The sequence below is a fragment of the Biomphalaria glabrata genome, chromosome 1 (genome assembly GCF_947242115.1).
Source record: "Biomphalaria glabrata chromosome 1, xgBioGlab47.1, whole genome shotgun sequence".
Lineage (NCBI taxonomy): Eukaryota > Metazoa > Mollusca > Gastropoda > Planorbidae > Biomphalaria > Biomphalaria glabrata.
The window spans coordinates 86,335,006-86,354,200 of record NC_074711.1 but is presented as its reverse complement, the minus strand read 5'-3'; the positions used below and the strand labels follow the sequence as shown (position 1 = coordinate 86,354,200).

General features: G+C 36.6%; 1 protein-coding gene across 5 annotated transcripts in view; it reads right to left on the bottom strand.

Moving 5' to 3' along the window:
• Positions 1-19,195, bottom strand: part of LOC106054273 (slit homolog 2 protein-like) — a 184,536-nt gene that overhangs the window by 16,208 nt on the left and 149,133 nt on the right. For all 5 annotated transcript variants that reach the window (XM_056018313.1, XM_056018314.1, XM_056018312.1 and 2 more), the window contains exons 15-24: positions 17,582-17,653; positions 11,343-11,506; positions 7,537-7,687; positions 6,868-6,942; positions 4,822-4,893; positions 4,620-4,691; positions 3,126-3,197; positions 2,857-2,928; positions 1,377-1,540; positions 668-727 (exon numbers count right to left, since the gene is read on the bottom strand). In XM_056018313.1, coding sequence (XP_055874288.1) covers positions 668-727; positions 1,377-1,540; positions 2,857-2,928; positions 3,126-3,197; positions 4,620-4,691; positions 4,822-4,893; positions 6,868-6,942; positions 7,537-7,687; positions 11,343-11,506; positions 17,582-17,653 — 974 coding nt within the window. The remainder of the gene's footprint in view (positions 1-667; positions 728-1,376; positions 1,541-2,856; positions 2,929-3,125; positions 3,198-4,619; positions 4,692-4,821; positions 4,894-6,867; positions 6,943-7,536; positions 7,688-11,342; positions 11,507-17,581; positions 17,654-19,195) is intronic.

The following is a 19,195-nucleotide window of genomic DNA, read 5'->3' as shown; positions in this document are numbered from 1 at the left end:
GAAGGCAGGAGAGCCGCTGGTCGCCCACTTTTACGTTATACGGATGTATGCAAACGCGACATGAAGCTCTTCAAAATCGACACTGGCAACTGGGAAGAGGTGGCACTGGACAGATCCACATGGAGAGAGAGCATAAAGGAAGGGTCACAGATTGCAGATGTCATACACAACAGAAGCAGAAAGAAGGGTGAAAATGCAATGGCGCCTGGTGATTTTATATGCCCAACCTGTGATCGCAGCTGTGTATCAAGGATTGGCCTCTTTAGTCACACAAGAAGTTGCAAAGGGAAAAGATCGTCTCACGAGACGTAAAATGCCACAGATACTTGCTGACCTAAGTGACCACAATAACCTGTGTTGTTGAAAGGCTAACCAGATTTTATGAGTTGAATATATTGAGCTGCTTTGCATAATATTAAATCTGTGATAAATTAAAATTTGCTAAAAGTCGTTCAACTGGCCAACTTGTGCTATCTCTCTTAGTGTTTAAAAGTAGTAGTCTATGGCTGAACAAACAAGCTAAAAATATCTATTACAACTTTGCTATAAATATATTTTTGGAACAAGTTTTGTTCTTGCTATCTTTGTTCAAAGACTTTTAGTCTAAAACAAGGGAGCATTTCTGTTTAAACCTATGTTCAAATGTATAGTTTTAATCAACACATACCCATATTGCTGTCAGGACAACATGGCTGAATACCAACATGGCAACCAAGTTCATTATTTTCTGGAGTAGAAAAACAAAATGTATGTTTTGAAATTTGTTATTTTAAACAATATATTAGACCTATAAATAGATTTCATTACAGGTATACTAAACAATAAGATTATAAATTTATAATTCTAGCCAGAAAAATAATAAGATATTAATAATATTAATAATTCACTGTGACTATTGCTTACTAGGATCAAGAACTTGCCCATCTGTTTGCGTTAGTCATTTTGTAATTATTATTATTATTATTATAGCTTTTATATAGCGCTACTTTCATGCTTATAGCATGCTCAGAGCGCTTTTGGTCCAATCTCATTTGTGGACCAGTGGGGGGAGGGGGTATATAGGAGTTGGTTTTCCGTGCTGCCTTTAGGCGCTCAGTAAACACAACTCTGCCCGAGTTGGGTGTCGAACCTCGAGCCCCCTTCTAGGTAGCCAAGCCAAGCCAAGTTCAAGTGCACTTGGCCTCTCGACCACGCTTCCCACAACCCAGAGCCCATACAACAACACACAATCATAAATGTCCTCAATGGAATATTGTATTGTTATTGAGGTATCAAGGGAGTTAGTCATGAAAATAGAATTTTATTCCTTTCTCTTCAGGAATGAATGCTACAGATGGTTTGATGCCTTATGGTACTCATTACAAGAGAGCTCCTACCTTCACAAACAAAGTCTTTAGGAGACAGCTCTATCAATGTTTTGTCTTTGACTGGCTGCGGTGCCGTGCATGTTGGCGTGCCAGTGATGATCTTCCTTGTCTTCAGCCAATCAGAAAGCCATTCTAAATGACAGTTACAAGTGAATGGATTGGACATCAAATTGCTGAAAACAAAATAAAACAAGCCAATAAAAAAACCCCAATGCTTTGAGAAAAGGTTTTCTAGTAAATAAAATTTAAAGTATTGACATTTACAAGTGATATTTTTTTTTTACATAATTGATGTAAAAATTGTTAAAATTTCAAAATTTAATCTCTAAAGTGTCCTATGGGTCTACATAATTTTAAAAGATATATTGTTATTAATTATTAATGCAGAATTAATCAAAATAGTGCGGTGGATTCAATCATCATTACTATGTAGATTATTTTTCTGAATATTTTATTTTCATCAGTATCTGCAGTTATAAAGATATTTAGAAATAATATCCAGTACTTTCTGCATGAAATGGTAAAGTAAAAATAAGAAATGGCAAAAGATAAAAAATCAAAATTTCCCTTCACATCAAAATGCAAAAACTTGGGAGATACTTTAGATTGTAATAGTCAAATATTAAAGTTAATACATTACTGTAGACCAGAGTGTTAGTCAAGGCAAAACAACTGTTTTACAAACTGTTGTGGAAATAAGTTTAAGTCTAGACTAATTAAATTACAGCTCATAGGTTTAAAAAAAAATGAAAATAAAATGAATACATTTTGTACATGACATATGCTTAGCAGATGAAATAGTTTAGCATATTAACTAAAATCTAGATAAAACAAAAATTGTATTAAACAATTAGGCCATTACATTTTTTTTGGAAAACAGGAAGTCATGTATTTGTAAATCTGCTTTTAGCACTTTTGTAGAAATATACATACATTACATTATATGCTGTGTATGCATACATTTGGATAATTATGGGCTATAAAAACTTTATAAAATTTAGAATCTCAAAAGCTGCCAATGGAGGTAAATGCTTGAGTTTTATTGTCAAGCATAAAAATCCAGTAAAACTGACATTTTGATGTCAACTAGAAAACAGGCTGCATCTATATTTACAGCTATATACAAGGATGCTGTAAAATACATTTAATGTCTTATGTTGGGAGTTATGCAAGGGGAATAAGTGTCAACAACTGAGAACATTCCCATCCACCAATTCTCTCCCCTGATGCTGACTTCAACAGATGGCTCTAATAACCAAATCCCAAGAACATTTTCTTGAAATTCATCCACTCCACTCCCGCTCCCTCCTTCCTTCATTTTAAAACAAAACATTATGGGGGAAAAAAGTAGACAAAGAATAACAGAAGAAAACAAGGAAAACCAGAATAAGGAAAACAAACTAGCACCATTCTTTTTATCTCCGAGAACAAGATGATCTGAGGAAAAGTGGAGGGGGGGGGGGGGGAAAAAGGAGTGCAGAAAACTTACAGTGTAGACAGGTAGTGTAGCCGATCGAAAGAGCTTTTCATTATGCACCGAATCTGATTATCATAGAGAGAGCTGAAATCGAAAAGAAAATATATTTAAAAAACACAAACAAAAACTTAGCTTTTGGTAATTTGAATGATGTAGTCTAACAAAAGGAAAATTAATTCCAACAATCAAAAAGCATGTAGCTCATTAAACTTCGCAGCTGTTGGCATTGAATGTACAGTACAGAGAATACATAAACATGTTTAGGGGTGCACTCTACTCACAGCTGTTGAAGCTTGGGTGTCTCGGTGAAGGTGCTATTGTTGATGCAGCTGATCTTGTTGCCGCGGAGCATTCTGGGGAGGAAAATTTTCCTTTGTGAAATAATAACGTCAGAATTACTGAACATGGTGGTAAGGAGGTTAAAAGCGCTGTCTTCCTAACCAAAGAGTTAACATTTGAGTTCTGGTTCTCTTCCAATACATATGTTACTACTTCAGCCTCTCTTTCTTTAGCTCTTTCTTAAGCTCTTTCTTCAGCCTTTCTTAAAGCTCTTTTTTCAGCCTTTCTTAAGCTCTTTCTTCAGCCTTTTTAAAGCTCTTTTTTCAGCCTTTCTTAAGCTCTTTCTTCAGCCTTTCTTAAGCTCTTTCTTCAGCCTTTTTTAAAGCTCTTTTTTCAGCCTTTCTTAAGCTCTTTCTTCAGCCTTTTTTAAAGCTCTTTTTTCAGCCTTTCTTAAGCTCTTTCTTCAGCCTTTTTTAAAGCTCTTTTTTCAGCCTTTCTTAAGCTCTTTCTTCAGCCTTTTTTAAAGCTCTTTTTTCAGCCTTTCTTAAGCTCTTTCTTCAGCCTTTTTTAAAGCTCTTTTTTTCAGCCTTTCTTAAGCTCTTTCTTCAGCCTTTTTTAAAGCTCTTTTTTTCAGCCTTTCTTAAGCTCTTTCTTCAGCCTTTTTTAAAGCTCTTTTTTTCAGCCTTTCTTTAGCTCTTTCTTTAGGCTGTTAATTTCAATGTCTGCAAGACCAATCATTACAGAAGACCTGAACACTGACATGCATCATCACAGCCTGTGGGCAGTTTAGACCAAGAGCTCATTGCCATGTTACAGGTAGGATGTCATGAGCTTTCTTTTCCAGTTTTTCTTATCTTATCTTATATAATACAGACGTTACTTCAAAAAAGAAGATGATTACGTCCTACGCTTCTTTCTTTTGCCCCAACTCCTGTAAGGTGGCTACAGTCCACCCCATTTCTTATCCATTCCATATTATTCGTGATAATGTCTGTAGTTCTTGTTTAAATAATTACATTGATTGATATTTTACAAAAGGCAAAAACTGTATGATTGCATTTCCATTGCATTTTTTTCAGCACTATACATCTTTTTTAATCATTTGACAAATTGTGTATGTTGAATATTTAATTAAAAAAAAATTTGCTTTCAAAAGACCAAAAGAAGAAAATGCTGTTGAGGATGGTGAAATTAAATTTTCAATGCGCTTTTAGTGTTTGAAATCTTCATGTGATAAATGGATGGACAGACAACACAAAATCATATCAAATTTCTCCCTACTGGAGCGTTTAAAAAATGTATAGTGACCAACTTAGTTTTTAATAAAGAAAAAAAAAAAAAAGAAATTAAAGGAAATGATTGCTAAATCACAAATAATGTTGCTAAATACTATTTTTTTTTTAGTCAATGCTGAGGATCACATGGTTTAGAAAGATACTTTCTCTTGTGTTTTTCTGTTAACTGTAAGTTGGCAACTTAAGAGAAAAAAAACTTACAAAGTATTAACATTTGTCAAACCCTGGAAAACTTTTGATGTCAATTGTGAGATGTCATTGCTGGACAACTGTCTAGAAGATAAAAAAAAAAATTTGTTAAATTTTACCAAAAGTTTTTTCAAAGCTTTGAAGCTAGTATTGTGTTTTTAAAATACAAACATATTAATTCTAATTTAACTTATTTAAATAATGAAAAACTTACAAATCTGTCAATTTGTCTGCATTGTCAAAAGCACCATCTTCAATTTCATGTATCTCATTATCATTGAGATCTCTGAAAAAAATTTAAATCTTTATAGTTCAATATTTTTTTGATCAGTTTATGTATGTTGGCCTCTGACTTACACTTTTCAAAATATAATTAACAATATTTACTTATTTAAACAATCAATGTTTTAAACTAGATTTTTTTGGTGGGTGAGGGAGAGTGTCTATAGGGCAGATAATGTAAAGCTCATTGTAAAGCATCATAAGTGTGTCATGTGACCACGTGGCGTAGCTAGGGTGGGGGGAGGAGAATTTGAAAATCCCTGCGGGCCCCACCTTGAGGGGACCCCAAAAACAAGTGTTTTTCACATTAAATAATAAATATTACACAAAATGCAGGGGCCCCCAAAGAGGTAAATCCCCCTGGGCCCCCAAATGAGGGGAAATTCCTAGCTAGGCCCTGATGTGACCAACACAATAACCAACCGCTTTTACCTTTCCCCAACAAATGTCAGGTACCCATTAGAGTTGGTTGGACTCAGGGGCGCCCTAAAAATCCTGAAATTCAAAATCCCAGTCTTCACCAGGATTTGAACATGGGACCACTCGGTTCAGAAACCGATTGCTCTACCCTCATTCACCACACTCCTGACAGTGACATATGAGTGACTTAATTATTCCTCACTCATCATCATCAACATCAAACTCCATTAGAGTGAGGGCTTGAGAGGCTCAAATCCTCTCTTGCAAAAGCCCTGGACAGAAACCCTGCTGTCTTGCGTAGTGCATAAATGTCGCCATACAGGTCGAGAATTTTGGGTTTCCCAGACCTGTCGAGACGGATATCAGCAAGTCTGGGGCAGTCAAACAGAATATGAGGCACGATCTCCTCTTCTTCCCCGCAGCGGGGGCACCGTGAATCAAAATTTGGCAATAGCCGCGAGAAATATGAGCCAACAGGACAGTGGCCTGTCCTGCACTGTGCTATAATAGCTTGCTCAGGCCTGGACAGCCTCCACCATGGGGAAGTGTGATCAGGGCACCTCAAGCGCTCCCAGACTCCACGGGCTTTTTGGGACTTGCCCCAGCACTCAAACCACTTTTCCATTTATTATTTCCCACTTGAATGTGATGCAGGTTTGAAAAAGAAGACGCTAGAACTCTGGCAATAAAAGGATAGCTTTATTGGTTTAAACATGTCTTCATATAGTTAGGTACTTAGTACAATGGTTTAATGTAGGTTAATAAATCTGATGAAATAACCACTGAATCCACTGCCTCTTTACATTTCTTCCATGATTCCATAGTAAAGAGATGAAATCTATTTAATGTAGTTTTATCATCTTAAAAGCAATTATTTTTTTTTAGCTAATTAAAACATTTCTACTTGAGACTGGACTAACTCATTTAAACTCTCTCCACATGTAGATGGTGTAGCTATGCCAATTTTGTTTCGGAAAAATCTATGATATCATTTCAAAACAATTATGATGTCGAGCATTATATAATTATCAGACGACAAAGATATGGTGCATAAAAATATATTCTATTATCAAGATGTATATAATATTTAGCTGTCTACTTATAAAAGATGATATAGATCTACCCCTTATGCCTACTATCTTGCTTTGCAAAATTCCTATTCTGGTGGTGTGAAATAGTAATGGCTTCCAAAAGAGATAGATGGACAGTTCTTACAAAAACCACATCAAGGAATTTTTAGATCCAAGCCAACTAGGTTTGAGATCTGTGCCTACTACAGTTGAGATTCAATGATAAACTATTGCCAAAACAGGAACAGATGGCAAAAAGAGAACCTAAATAGATCCCCCCATCCCAGGCAGACAACAACCAGATCTGCTTCAGATTAAACAAAAGTAAGTTACAGTTAAGTCTGGGAGACCACATAAAATACTTTATTCTTCCTTAATTATCTGACTCAATAACACAATACCTTATAGCATGTCCTTTGCAATGGTAAAAGGGAAATGATGCTATAGGTCTCCCTACTACAAATTCTCTGTTTTTATGGACAACTTACAGTTTTTGTAGATTGGGTAACCTCTTGAACAGTCCATCAGCTTTAATTCGTAAGATCTTATTTGAGCCAAGTTTTCTGCATTAAAAAGAGATAATTAGTAATGCTATATTAATATAGTTAAATTTAGTCATGGATCAATCCGCTAAATCTTGAAGCTATATTACATTTCTTTAATATATTATCATCATCATCATCGGCCTCCTTCAGTCGTGAAACGACTATGGTTCATCTCGAACACTTTTTCATATTGCTGTGGAGCCCTATTTTGGAGGGACACTCCCGTCCACATATATTGGAGGTCAAGGTGGCTTTCGCTTTGGTGGTAGAGGAGCTGGCCATTTTCAGTGAAGCACGCTTTTCTTCAAGAATCAAGGCCCATAATATGTTTTCTTGGTCACCATCTCTCTCCAACTAGTCTGGTATAAGGCTATGTTTTCCCAATGGTCAGTATCAATGTTTAATGATTTTAAATCCCTTTTTATCACATGAACTTAACATTTATATTATAAATGTACATTAATATAATGAACAATCCTTCATAAGTCTTTACAGCAGAATTAATTCATCACTGTATAGTTTGAGCAAATCTGTTGATTTACTGTTGAATCTGTGTAGAAAAAGACACAGTGTGACAGTTACGTCACTACTCTATGGTAGATATGCACTTACAGGTCAGTTGTATACATGGGAATGTCCTCTGGAATGTCCGTTAGTTCTCTCTTGGAGCAGTCCACTGTGGTGCCAGTACAAACACATTTTGCTGGGCACTCCCTGTCAATCAAGCAGATGCCAGCATTTTTAGTTCGGTGGTGGTCAGAGCCTGAAAGCAGTAATAGATAGACAAGTGCTATAACAACACTAATTGTGTCTTTACATTCTCTATAGTCTATATATATTGTGGGTAAAGATAGACAAGTGTTATAACAACACTAATTGTGTTTTTACATTCTCTATAGTCTATATACATTGTGGGTAAAGATAGACAAGTGTTATAACAACACTAATTGTGTTTTTACATTCTCTATAGTCTATATACATTGTGGGTAAAGATAGACAAGTGTTATAACAACACTAATTGTGTTTTTACATTCTCTATAGTATATATACATTGTGGGTAAAGATAGACAAGTGTTGTAGCAGTAGGCCTACTAATTGTGTTTTTACATTCTCCATAGTCTATATACATTGTGGGTAAAGATAGACAAGTATTGTAGCAGTAGGCCTACTAATTGTGTTTTTTACATTCTCTATAGTCTATATACATTGTGGGTAAAGATAGACAAGCATGGGCGTAGCCAGGATTTTTTTTCGGGGAGGGTTTGGGGGGGGGGTGATTCCCCCCTGACCCCCCCCCCCCCCGGCGGAAAAAAATTATATATATATATTTATATATATATATGTGTGTGTGTGCGTGTACATAATTAATCTTTATTACATTCTGACCCTTTCGGAAGACGTTTATTGTTTATTTTTGACTCCCCGCCCTTGCTAGCAAGGGGTCTGGGGGAGTTCGCAGCGCTCCCCCAGCGCGGGGCGAAGCCCCGCCGCCGAGCACTATTTCTGGTATTGAAAGCCAACAAAATGCATATTCTGAGGTATCTACAGTGCATTATCTTGCTATTAAAAAGTTTATTTCAAAAACCTAATGTGCTATTCTTACTGACTTAGACCCTCTCGCGCCGTTCGGCGCATTTTCCGGCAAGCTGTTTCCGCAACTCTTATTTTGCGTAATTCATTTTGACGGCAAAACCTCATGCGACGCTCTGTTACAACCTAACAAAGGATTCGACTCCCAGTTCGGCATATGATTTCTTTGATTTAGACCCGATCTCTATGACTGACTCCTAAAATCTGTCTTAGTCATCTTTGTTTAGACACATTTAATGATTTTCAAATTCGGCAGAAGACTATTCACACTTTATTAATGGAGCCCAAGCCACTGGTAGAAATTTGTAACCTTTCTTGACTACGCTCTTGGAATTGCATGCCTGTATTTCGCTTTAGATTTTATATCGAAAAGGAAAGTTTTTTCGTCATATCATCTGTTGAGGGGTTTTAAACTAAGAAATCTCTGGAGTTTTTTTGTTTTGTTTTTAATTCAAAACCCCATTTAGCTACGATCATAGAATTTGGTGACTGTAGTTTGCTTTAAAATAATATTGAAGAGAGAGATTTTCAACTCTAAATGCTCTGTAGGGGAATTTTAAACTCAAAACCATCTGGAGGGGTTTTAAACTTTAAAGAAAAAGCCATCTGGAGGAGGGGGATTTAAACTCAAACCCCCTTTGGCTACGCTCATAGATTTTATAGTGTGTAATTTGCTTTTTTTATATATATTGACGAGGTACTTTTTAGCTTCAAACCCCCAACTGGAGGGGAGGGGGGTTTAAACTCAAAACCCCTTTGGCTACGCTCATAGAATTTTGAGTGTGTAATTCGCTTTTTTTATATTGAAGATGGGGTTTATCGCAAATTTTGGAGGGGGTTTTAAAATCAAAATCTTCCTCAACTGTGGTGTTGGAATTTGGGGATTGTTGTTTGCATTTTTTTTTGTTTTGTTTTATAGAAGAGGGGGATTTAACTTCAAAAACCTCTGGTAGGGAGTTTAAAATTCAAAACCCCCTGTAGGGGGTTTTAAACTCAAAGCCCCCTGGTAGAGGAATTTGTATCTCAAAACCCCCTGATAGGTGTTTTTTAAATTTCAAAACCCCCTGTAGGGGGTTTTAAACTCAAAGCCCCCTGGTAGAAGGTTCTTAGCTCAAAACTGCCTCGGCTGTGCTGTGGTAAGTGATGATTTAGTATTAAAATCTCACCTAAAATAAACAAAATGAAAGCAAAAATCAGTCACTTAATTCCGCCCCCCCCCGGGGGGGGGATTTCATTTCGGGGGGGGGGGGGGTTGAACCCCAAGACCCCCCCTGGCTACGCCCATGTAGACAAGTATTGTAGCAGTAGGCCTACTAATTGTGTTTTTTACACTCTCTATAGTCTATATACATTGTGGGTAAAGATAGACAAGTATTGTAGCAGTAGGCCTACTAATTGTGTTTTTTACATTCTCTATAGTCTATATACATTGTGGGTAAAGATAGACAAGTATTGTAGCAGTAGGCCTACTAATTGTGTTTTTTACATTCTCTATAGTCTATATACATTGTGGGTAAAGATAGACAAGTATTGTAGCAGTAGGCCTACTAATTGTGTTTTTTACATTCTCTATAGTCTATATACATTGTGGGTAAAGATAGACAAGTATTGTAGCAGTAGGCCTACTAATTGTGTTTTTTACATTCTCTATAGTCTATATACATTGTGGGTAAAGATAGACAAGTATTGTAGCAGTAGGCCTACTAATTGTGTTTTTTACATTCTCTATAGTCTATATACATTGTGGGTAAAGATAGACAAGTATTGTAGCAGTAGGCCTACTAATTGTGTTTTTTACATTCTCTATAGTCTATATACATTGTGGGTAAAGATAGACAAGTATTGTAGCAGTAGGCCTACTAATTGTGTTTTTTACATTCTCTATAGTCTATATACATTGTGGGTAAAGATAGACAAGTATTGTAGCAGTAGGCCTACTAATTGTGTTTTTTACATTCTCTATAGTCTATATACATTGTGGGTAAAGATAGACAAGTATTGTAGCAGTAGGCCTACTAATTGTGTTTTTTACATTCTCTATAGTCTATATACATTGTGGGTAAAGATAGACAAGTATTGTAGCAGTAGGCATGTCACTGACACGCAGTCTTACAGTACTGAGACTGGACTAACAACGACTACAGGAACTAGGAACTACTTTCGAACGTGACAATTTTTTTTTTTATTTGCATGACATAAATCCAACGTCCATGAAGATATAAGATGAATATAGGAACTTTCTTGTTTCACTTTATAATACGTTCCTATCACTAAGACCATTACATGACTTCACATCAACTTGTTTCATAAATACAACTTCTTGCATCCACTGTCTACAACTTTCTTCATCCACTTTATAACACAGAATGTCGTGCTGCCACATACTGTCTTGTTATCACATACTGTCGTGCTGCCAAATATTGTCTTGCTACCACTATCGTACTTGACTGACTCTTCTAACTTAACTCGACTGATTCAACTATCTAAAAGTATCTCTCACACGACCTTACTTCCGGTGATACCTAACTCATGTTCACTATTTACATGTTCACACTCTGTGTTCATAAAATTCATCAAAGTACAATAATGTACAATAAGTTGACTATTTGCCTGTGACACCGTATCTAAAAATACTTTAGTTCATCACCCCCTTCCTCGAAACATGTATAACCACCTAACCAATGACGTGTACCCGGGAAGGTTCTTAAATCTACAAAGACAATGCAAATTATTTTTTTACGCCATCTGACTGACTTCTGAACAATGACGAAGTAGCACTTTTACTAATCGTCTCTAAAGTGAGACTATGACAAAGTAGTCCCACTGACCTTTGCACTTGAACTTTTCCGGTTTCAACTGGTTGATCTTCTGTTTCCGAACCCTCTTTGGAGTAAGACAGCGCACTCCGCTGGTTTCCACGGGACTCTTTTCCAAATAGTGTGCCAACCACTTGAGGTTGCAATCACAGATGAAAGGATTTCTGGCTAAATGACTGCACGCAAAACACCAAACAAGATAATTAGTTAATAAGATAATATACCAAAACAACAACAAAAGACCAAGAAAAAAAAAGTGTCTATAAGTAAAACATAGTTCCCTTTTCAGATCTTGAGATCGTTGATGTAAAAATCAAGTTTTTTTGTGGTCGATGGTGAATGAGGGTGTCATGTGGCCGGCCCAATGACCAACCCTTTATTTTCCCAAAGTAATGTCCTGAAATTCAAAATCCCAGTCTGAACCAGGATTCGAACAAGGGACCTCTCGGTTCGATAACCAAGCGTTTTACCACTTAGCCAACACCCTTCCGAAAGTTGGATACACTCAAGGAAATTCTTAAAATCCTCACGTTCGAAATCCAAGTCTTCGTGGGATTTGAACTGGCGACCCCTAGGTTAGGAACCCAAAATATTAGGAGAAATAGTATTAGGAAGATGGATAATAAATGTAGGCCTACAAATATTTTTAAAACCTCATCATTCAAAGATTGTGTTTACAAATATTGGCTATTCTCTCCCCTAGTTTTTTGGCGGGAAAACATCAAGTGTGATCGGCTCGTAATACAACATCCGGAAAATCTACATATCTACAAAATATCGTGGTCCTTTAATCTTCTTAGATGAGTCTGAGGTCCCGGCGGGACGTCTAAAATTATGGTCCAGCAAAAGGCGGGGAAGAGAGAGAGAGAGAGGGAGGATGGTTATAAATGGAACCGAGATTTTGATCTGGTCTGACCATTAAACAAAAGGGATTTGATAGAACATGAGGCCCTTGTCCTCTGAGCCTCCTTGGGGAAATCAAACGTCAGTGTTTGGGAATGTCCTAGAACGGAGTGGTGTACGAGTTGCGCACGCCCCGCCATCTCGTGGCCATTTAATATTCAAAAGTAGGAGAGAAGTTTAAAAAAAAACTGAACACGAATGAGGGTCAGTGTGTCACGTGCTAACTGTTTGAGTTAAACAGACGATTTCCGGTGTATTTTTATTAAGGGGTGGCTGAAGCACAAACATGGGACCTCTCTAGATCGAAATTTGTATTACATATAGGTACACCTTGGTTGGCTGGTAACAGGAACCAAATTAGAATAAGTCTCTATGTGTACATAATCAGCAGGTTGTCATGGTGACAGTAATGGTGAATGGTTTGAAATGTATGATTATGTGTGAACTAGTTGCATTGCATAAAAAATAAGGACCAAAATGGAAAGTAGAAGGAAAGTATGACTATAGACAAACAATGAAAACAACAAAACTATAGACCTACGTTTCATTGACGCCATGCTAAAACTTAGCAGTCACATTACTTATCTTATATAATATAGACGTTACTTCAAAAAAGAAGATAATTACGTCCTACGCATTTCATGTGTCAACCTAATCATGCATGTTAATGTCATAAATGATTACGCTTTTATTAAGAGCTGGATATTATTTTGAGCTATGACATGTATATGTGCATATATACTGGACTATTGCATTCTAGGATCAAGAATTTGCCTTTCTGTTTGCATTAGTCGTTTTGTAATACAACCCAGAGCCCAAACAACACACAATCATAAATGTCTTCAATGGAATTCCCGACAACTCCATAACTGGAATAATCCACAGCTTAACACCAAAAAACTTCGAGTTCTGGGGGATTCCATTTTTCGGAAATAGGATCAAGTCAAGTGTGTGTCAGTTAAAGGGTTGCTTCTGTCTGCTGTAGGTATAATAAGTATTTAAAAAATCTCTCAATGGAGGCAGGCCATGTGGAACATTTAGCAATACTGACAGGCTTCCGGGAAATTATAATGCTTTTCTCGTGACATGTTTATTTGTCCTGTACTGCACGCCAAATATTCAAACTGCAAAACCTGTGCACCAACGCACCTTTTATAACAGTGTAGTAATACATTGTTGTGAAAGCTAGTCAACTTCCGCCCAAGTGTGCAAGCAGAGAAGAAATGTATTTGCTAAATTATCTCATCTTTCTCATTGTGTAAACATCCTTCTCTATCTCAATTCATTTTTGGTTCATTAAATATTTTATTTTTATTCATCATCACCATCATCGTCAAACTCCATTTGAGTGATGGCTTGAGAGGCTCAAATCCTCTCTTGTAAAAGCCCTGGACAGAAAGCCTGCTGTTTTGCATAGTGAAAGCCTAAGCGCCTCGGGATACACATTTGAGACCAAAAGAAAATCCGCTGCCGAGGACAGCCGCAGACGACGAAAAGAAAATCTTAATCGATCACAGGTGGACATTGGTTACGCTTGCCCTGGAGGCTGGACGGGGCAAAATATGTAGGTCACAGCTGGGGCTACGCAGCCACGGGCAATACAACATTCCTCATTAATCTTCGGACTCGAAGACAAGCCTATTATTATTATTATTAAAATGTGTTTTAAATGTTCCATTAAAGAATAAAAAATTGTTTCTGGATTTTGAGATCCGCTGTAATCCACTCACTAAAATTTAGAAATGAGTTCGACGACCAACAAGTTCCGTAGTCGCTAGGAACAAAGTCTTGAGACTACGAATATATGTGGAAAAAAACACACACACTCTCCTCAAATTCATTTAGGCTATATAATGATGTCCAAGATTTATTCCTTGGTAACTGGAGTGTCTCTCTAAAAGCATTCCAAATAGCATCGATTTATTTCCTATAACGTTGGTATACGAGTCAGACCCATTAGCGGATTTTACCTATAACACAGAGTGGTCTCTCTCTCTCTCAATCACTTATATATATATATATTTCCTCTAACCACTTAATCCAAATCAGATTTCTTATAAGAGTCGCTCCCCTTTCTTTAACAGATTTATTCCCCCTCCCCTCCCCACCCCCACCCCTCTTCTCTTCCTCTCTCTTTTTCTCACTCTATTATTTCCCTTCGTCCGTCGTGTCTGCCTCGACACAGTTAAGTGATTTAAACGCTGCCTGTTGGGCTATTGGGTTACCAACATTCCATTTCCCCCTCAAGGGCTTTTTAGTCCCGGGTCTCGGCTCCCGGAGGTAATCTGGCACAGAGGTTTGGACAATTTGACAGCGAAGGTGCTCCTTCCAATACATCTTGTACACAGGGGCACATGGCGAGATGGATAGGAAATATCGCGCTCGGCAAATCGCGCTCGGTCATGTCCTACTCCAACGCAGAGAAAGACGGGTTATGTTGCTGCTACGATGTGAGTCTATGTCAATTTAGTCGATGTGATTGTTTTCACGCAGGATTATTAATGCAAAGGAATTTTAGGTTAATGCCCTTGCTTGACGTCAGGCATTCTCTTCTGAACGCCTACAATCTATATTGTAACTTTTTTTTTTTGGGGGGGGGGGTTTAAATCATAGCTCGAGAACCTCTCAAGATTCAGAGAGCCTAACCGCCAAGGCACGTTATATTGGAGAGTGTGTGTGTGGGGGGGGGGGACTGTGTTAAAATAAATATTAAATTTCCGTACTTGAAGAAATACGATAGCCCCTCCCCCTCCAAGAAATTAAAAAAAAAAATTAATCACAATGAAATTAAAAGGAGTCCTGTTTATAGGCAGCTAGTTTTTTTTTTTTTTTTTTTACATTTATTTTATAGGTTTATTTGGCAAGGTAACGTTGTGAGCATGTGTGTGTGCGTGTGTGTTTAGGAGGCCTACATGAAGGTGGGCCAGCAAGAGTCTCAGCGAATGATGGACAACCCAATGACGTTTTATTAAACCTTTTTTTAAAATTGTTAATACTAGCTACAGGTGCCTGGCAGATCCGGGGGGGGGGGGTGGGGGGGGCTGGCGGGTACATATTTAGGAGAGGAAACTATGTGCCTTGCCCTAACCTTGCAACTCTACTGTTACCGAAACTTTTTAGCATAAGTGTTCCGTGGATCCCCAGTAGGCCAAAGCGCATGAATAGGTCTAGGTATAAGCGCCAAATCTCATGAGTAGGCCTATGTGTTAGCGCCATAGCTCATGACAAGGTCCGTGTATTAGCGATGTTAGATAGATAGATAGATAGATAGATCGATCGATAGATAGATAGATAGATAGATATAGATAGAAAGATAGATAGATAGATATAGATAGATAGATAGATAGATAGATAGATATAGATAGATATATAGATAGATAGATAGATAGATAGATAGATAGATAGATAGATAGATAGATATATAGATAGATAGATAGATAGATAGATAGATAGATAGATAGATAGATAGATAGATAGATAGATGGATAGATAGATCGATAGATAGATAGATAGATATTAAACAAATTATCCCCTTAAATTTTTTTTTGTCTACTTGGCTTTGTGGTAAGCTCTGTTGACTGAAGTCTCAATGGTTATGGGTGCTAACCTCGCCCCGTTCTGAGAGAGGTTTGGGGTTAGGATGTAATAACCTTCAATTCTGAACAAACATTCAAAACATGTAAAAAAAAACAAAAAAAAACTTTTTTTTTTTTTTTTTTTTGCTTTTTTTTTTTAGCAGAAATTGACAAATAACCGTAAAAAAGAATTAAAAAAAAAAAACGATTCGGGTAACAATATATTCTTGAATTTGATAACTTCAATATGAAAGCGAGATGATTATTTAACTCGATAAAAGGAGGAAGTACATATAAATGATCAAACCTCAGATTGTGATGAATTCGGGTTGAAAAGCTTTACTATAAACACGTCAATATTTTTTTAAACAGTTCGATAAAAAGGAAATAACTACTTTCATTAGCAGTTGGGTTGATTATTAGTTATCGATCGTTATTTACAGTGTTGGGGGGGGGGGGCCTGAACAATACAGGTGTGTGATCTACTTTGGCAATGTCCAATGAAGGTCAGTGCAGTTCTTGTACATTGTTGTGATGTATAAATATCAATATTCGAAACGGTAGCCGCATTTAAATTGTTAATTAACAATTAAGTCGATAGTGTGTAGATTTCCTTATCATTGCATCTCATCTGTATAGAATATCGCCTATGTGATGAACCGTTTTTTTTTTCGACATAATTTTACTTACATGGAGGCTTGGTGGCTGAGCGGTGAAGCGATTGGCTTCTTAATCGGGGGTCACGAGTTCGAATCCTGGTGACGACTGGGATTTTTAATTTCGGTATCTTAAGGCGCCTCTGAGTCCACCCAGCTCTATTGGGTACCTGACATTAGTTGGGGAAAAGTAAAGGCGGTTGGTCGTTGAACTAGCCACATGACACCCGCGTTAAACGTAGGCCACAGAAACAGATGACCTTTACATCAATTTAAAGTCAATTTCCCCTATTGTCTGAATGGAGAACTTTACTTTTTTTTGTTTTTTTTCTTACATAACAATATGCTTTGATATATAATTGTTTTTGGTTAATGAGCAGTGTCCGCTGAATCTTAAAATTGAAGAAATATTAGTCTTCGGTAGTTACATTACCTAAAATTAATAAATTAGACCTAATAAAAACAATGTAACTGCTATGCTTGAATAGTATGTGTTGTAAATACTTTTAAATTGTTTTTGACTTACACATTTAGTGACATAAAGAATCTACTCTTAAGATGGAATATACCATAAAAAAATTTGTTTTATCAATTGTTATGCACAGACATATAAACCATAATTTACCAAAGTATATATAACTATGAATAGTCATCCGTGAATTTCTTAAGGGAATACCCACATCTGTATTTAAAAAAAAAGACAATAACTAAAGAATTTTTTTTTTTACATCAGTATTTAAAAAAAAAGACAATAACTAAAGAATTTTTTATTCGTCCTTGTTCCAGAAGATTGATCCAGCTTTCGTTACTGAGATTAGAAGTGAGCATACTCATTCTTATGAGCTTGAAGATAGCTATGGAGTCCCAAAAGAAAGCTATGGAGTCCCAAAAGATAGCTATGGAGTCCCAAAAGATAGCTATGGAGTCCCATCTTCGCTTTGAAAAACACAATTACATTCTGGAGACGGGTAGGCTGGACCTATTGCTGGTTTTATAGAATAACTAACATTTTTGTAAAAAAAAAAAAAAATCGGAGTCAAACTTCTTAGATATTGCATCAACACTCATAATAAACCTGTAAAATTTGGAGCTTTGAATGTTTAGAAAATACACTTACATTGTTTGGATCTTGATCAGTGGTGAGAAAGTTCCATTGGCCAACGATTGGATATTATTGTCATAGAGAGACCTGAAGAGTACAACAAATAGTGCATAAGTGACTTGGACAAAAGGGATCATGATCAAAGTGACTTTGTCAGAACCAGCTTTCAAAACTGTCTGTCTGTCTGTGAGAACAGAGTAGGATAAAGAGAGAAAAGGGGGTGGGGAGAAAGAGCGTGACAGACAGACAGACAGAATGACATACAAAGGAGGAAAAAGAAAAAAGCTGTGCAAACGAGGAGCAGACGATAGTTCTGTGTTTAATTATGAGAGAAAGAGGTGTATGTACTTAATGTCATAATGTGTCTGCAATTAATTATGAGAGAAAGATGTGTATGTACTTAATGTCATAATGTGTCTGTAATTAATTATGAGAGAAAGATGTGTATGTACTTAATGTCATACTGTGTCTGTAATTAATTATGAGAAAAAGATGTGCATTTACTTAATGTCATAATATGTCTGCAATTAATTATGAGAGAAAGATGTGTATGTTCTTAATGTCATACATAATATGTCTGCAATTAATTATGAGAGAAAGATGTGTATGTACTTAATGTCATAATATGTCTGTAATTAATTATGAGAGAAACATGTGTATGTACTTAATGTCATACATAATATGTCTGTAATTAATTATGAGAGAAAGATGTGTATGTACTTAATGTCATACATAATATGTCTGCAATTAATTATGAGAGAAAGATGTGTATGTACTAAATGTCATAATGTGTCTGCAATTAATTATGAGAGAAAGATGTGTATGTACTTAATGTCATAATGTGTCTGCAATTAATTATGAGAGAAAGATGTGTATGTACTTAATGTCATAATATATCTGTTTCTGTGTGAAGAGAAGGAGCAATAGAGAGAAAGCGAGAGAGAGAGAGAGAGAGAGAGAGAGAGAAAGGGATGGAGAGAGAAAGGGAAACAGAGAATGAGGGAGAGAGAGAGAGAGACTAAGAAGGAATGAGAGAGTGAAAGATAGAGAGGAAGATGCAGAGTATCTGAAAAGATTTCTAAACGATTTCTGAAAATCTTTATTTCTACTTGAATATTGGTAAATATTTATCATCAAGTGGGTGTGTCGAAGGAAAGAGAGAGAGAGAAAGACACACAAAGAGAGAGAGAGAGAAATGCTTCAGGAGATTCTGCGAAACAAAAGTAGTTCAGAACTGAAGCCAATAGCACCACATCAAACTTTTATCTGAAACTTCTCTATTGTCCCCTTCACAAAAAAGGGAGCTAATATTATTGCCTACCGCTGACACTTTAATGCCCCTTGATAATTTATTTACTAAGGTGTGATACCCTCTGGGCTTATCTTTAAATACAAACAATGGAAGGGAGAGGCCATAAGGCTTCTTCGCCCTCTCCAAGAACCTCATTATTAATGTGTTTCGCTTAACTGGCAATAACACTGCCAAACTATTGAATCGGCCGATAAAATACGTTACTTTTTGAAATAAAATCTGGCAAAAAATTGCACTGGCCTACACAATAAATACAATAAGAACTCTTGAAGTATGTGTACATTAAAAAAAACACATTATTCCCTCCATGTAGAGAA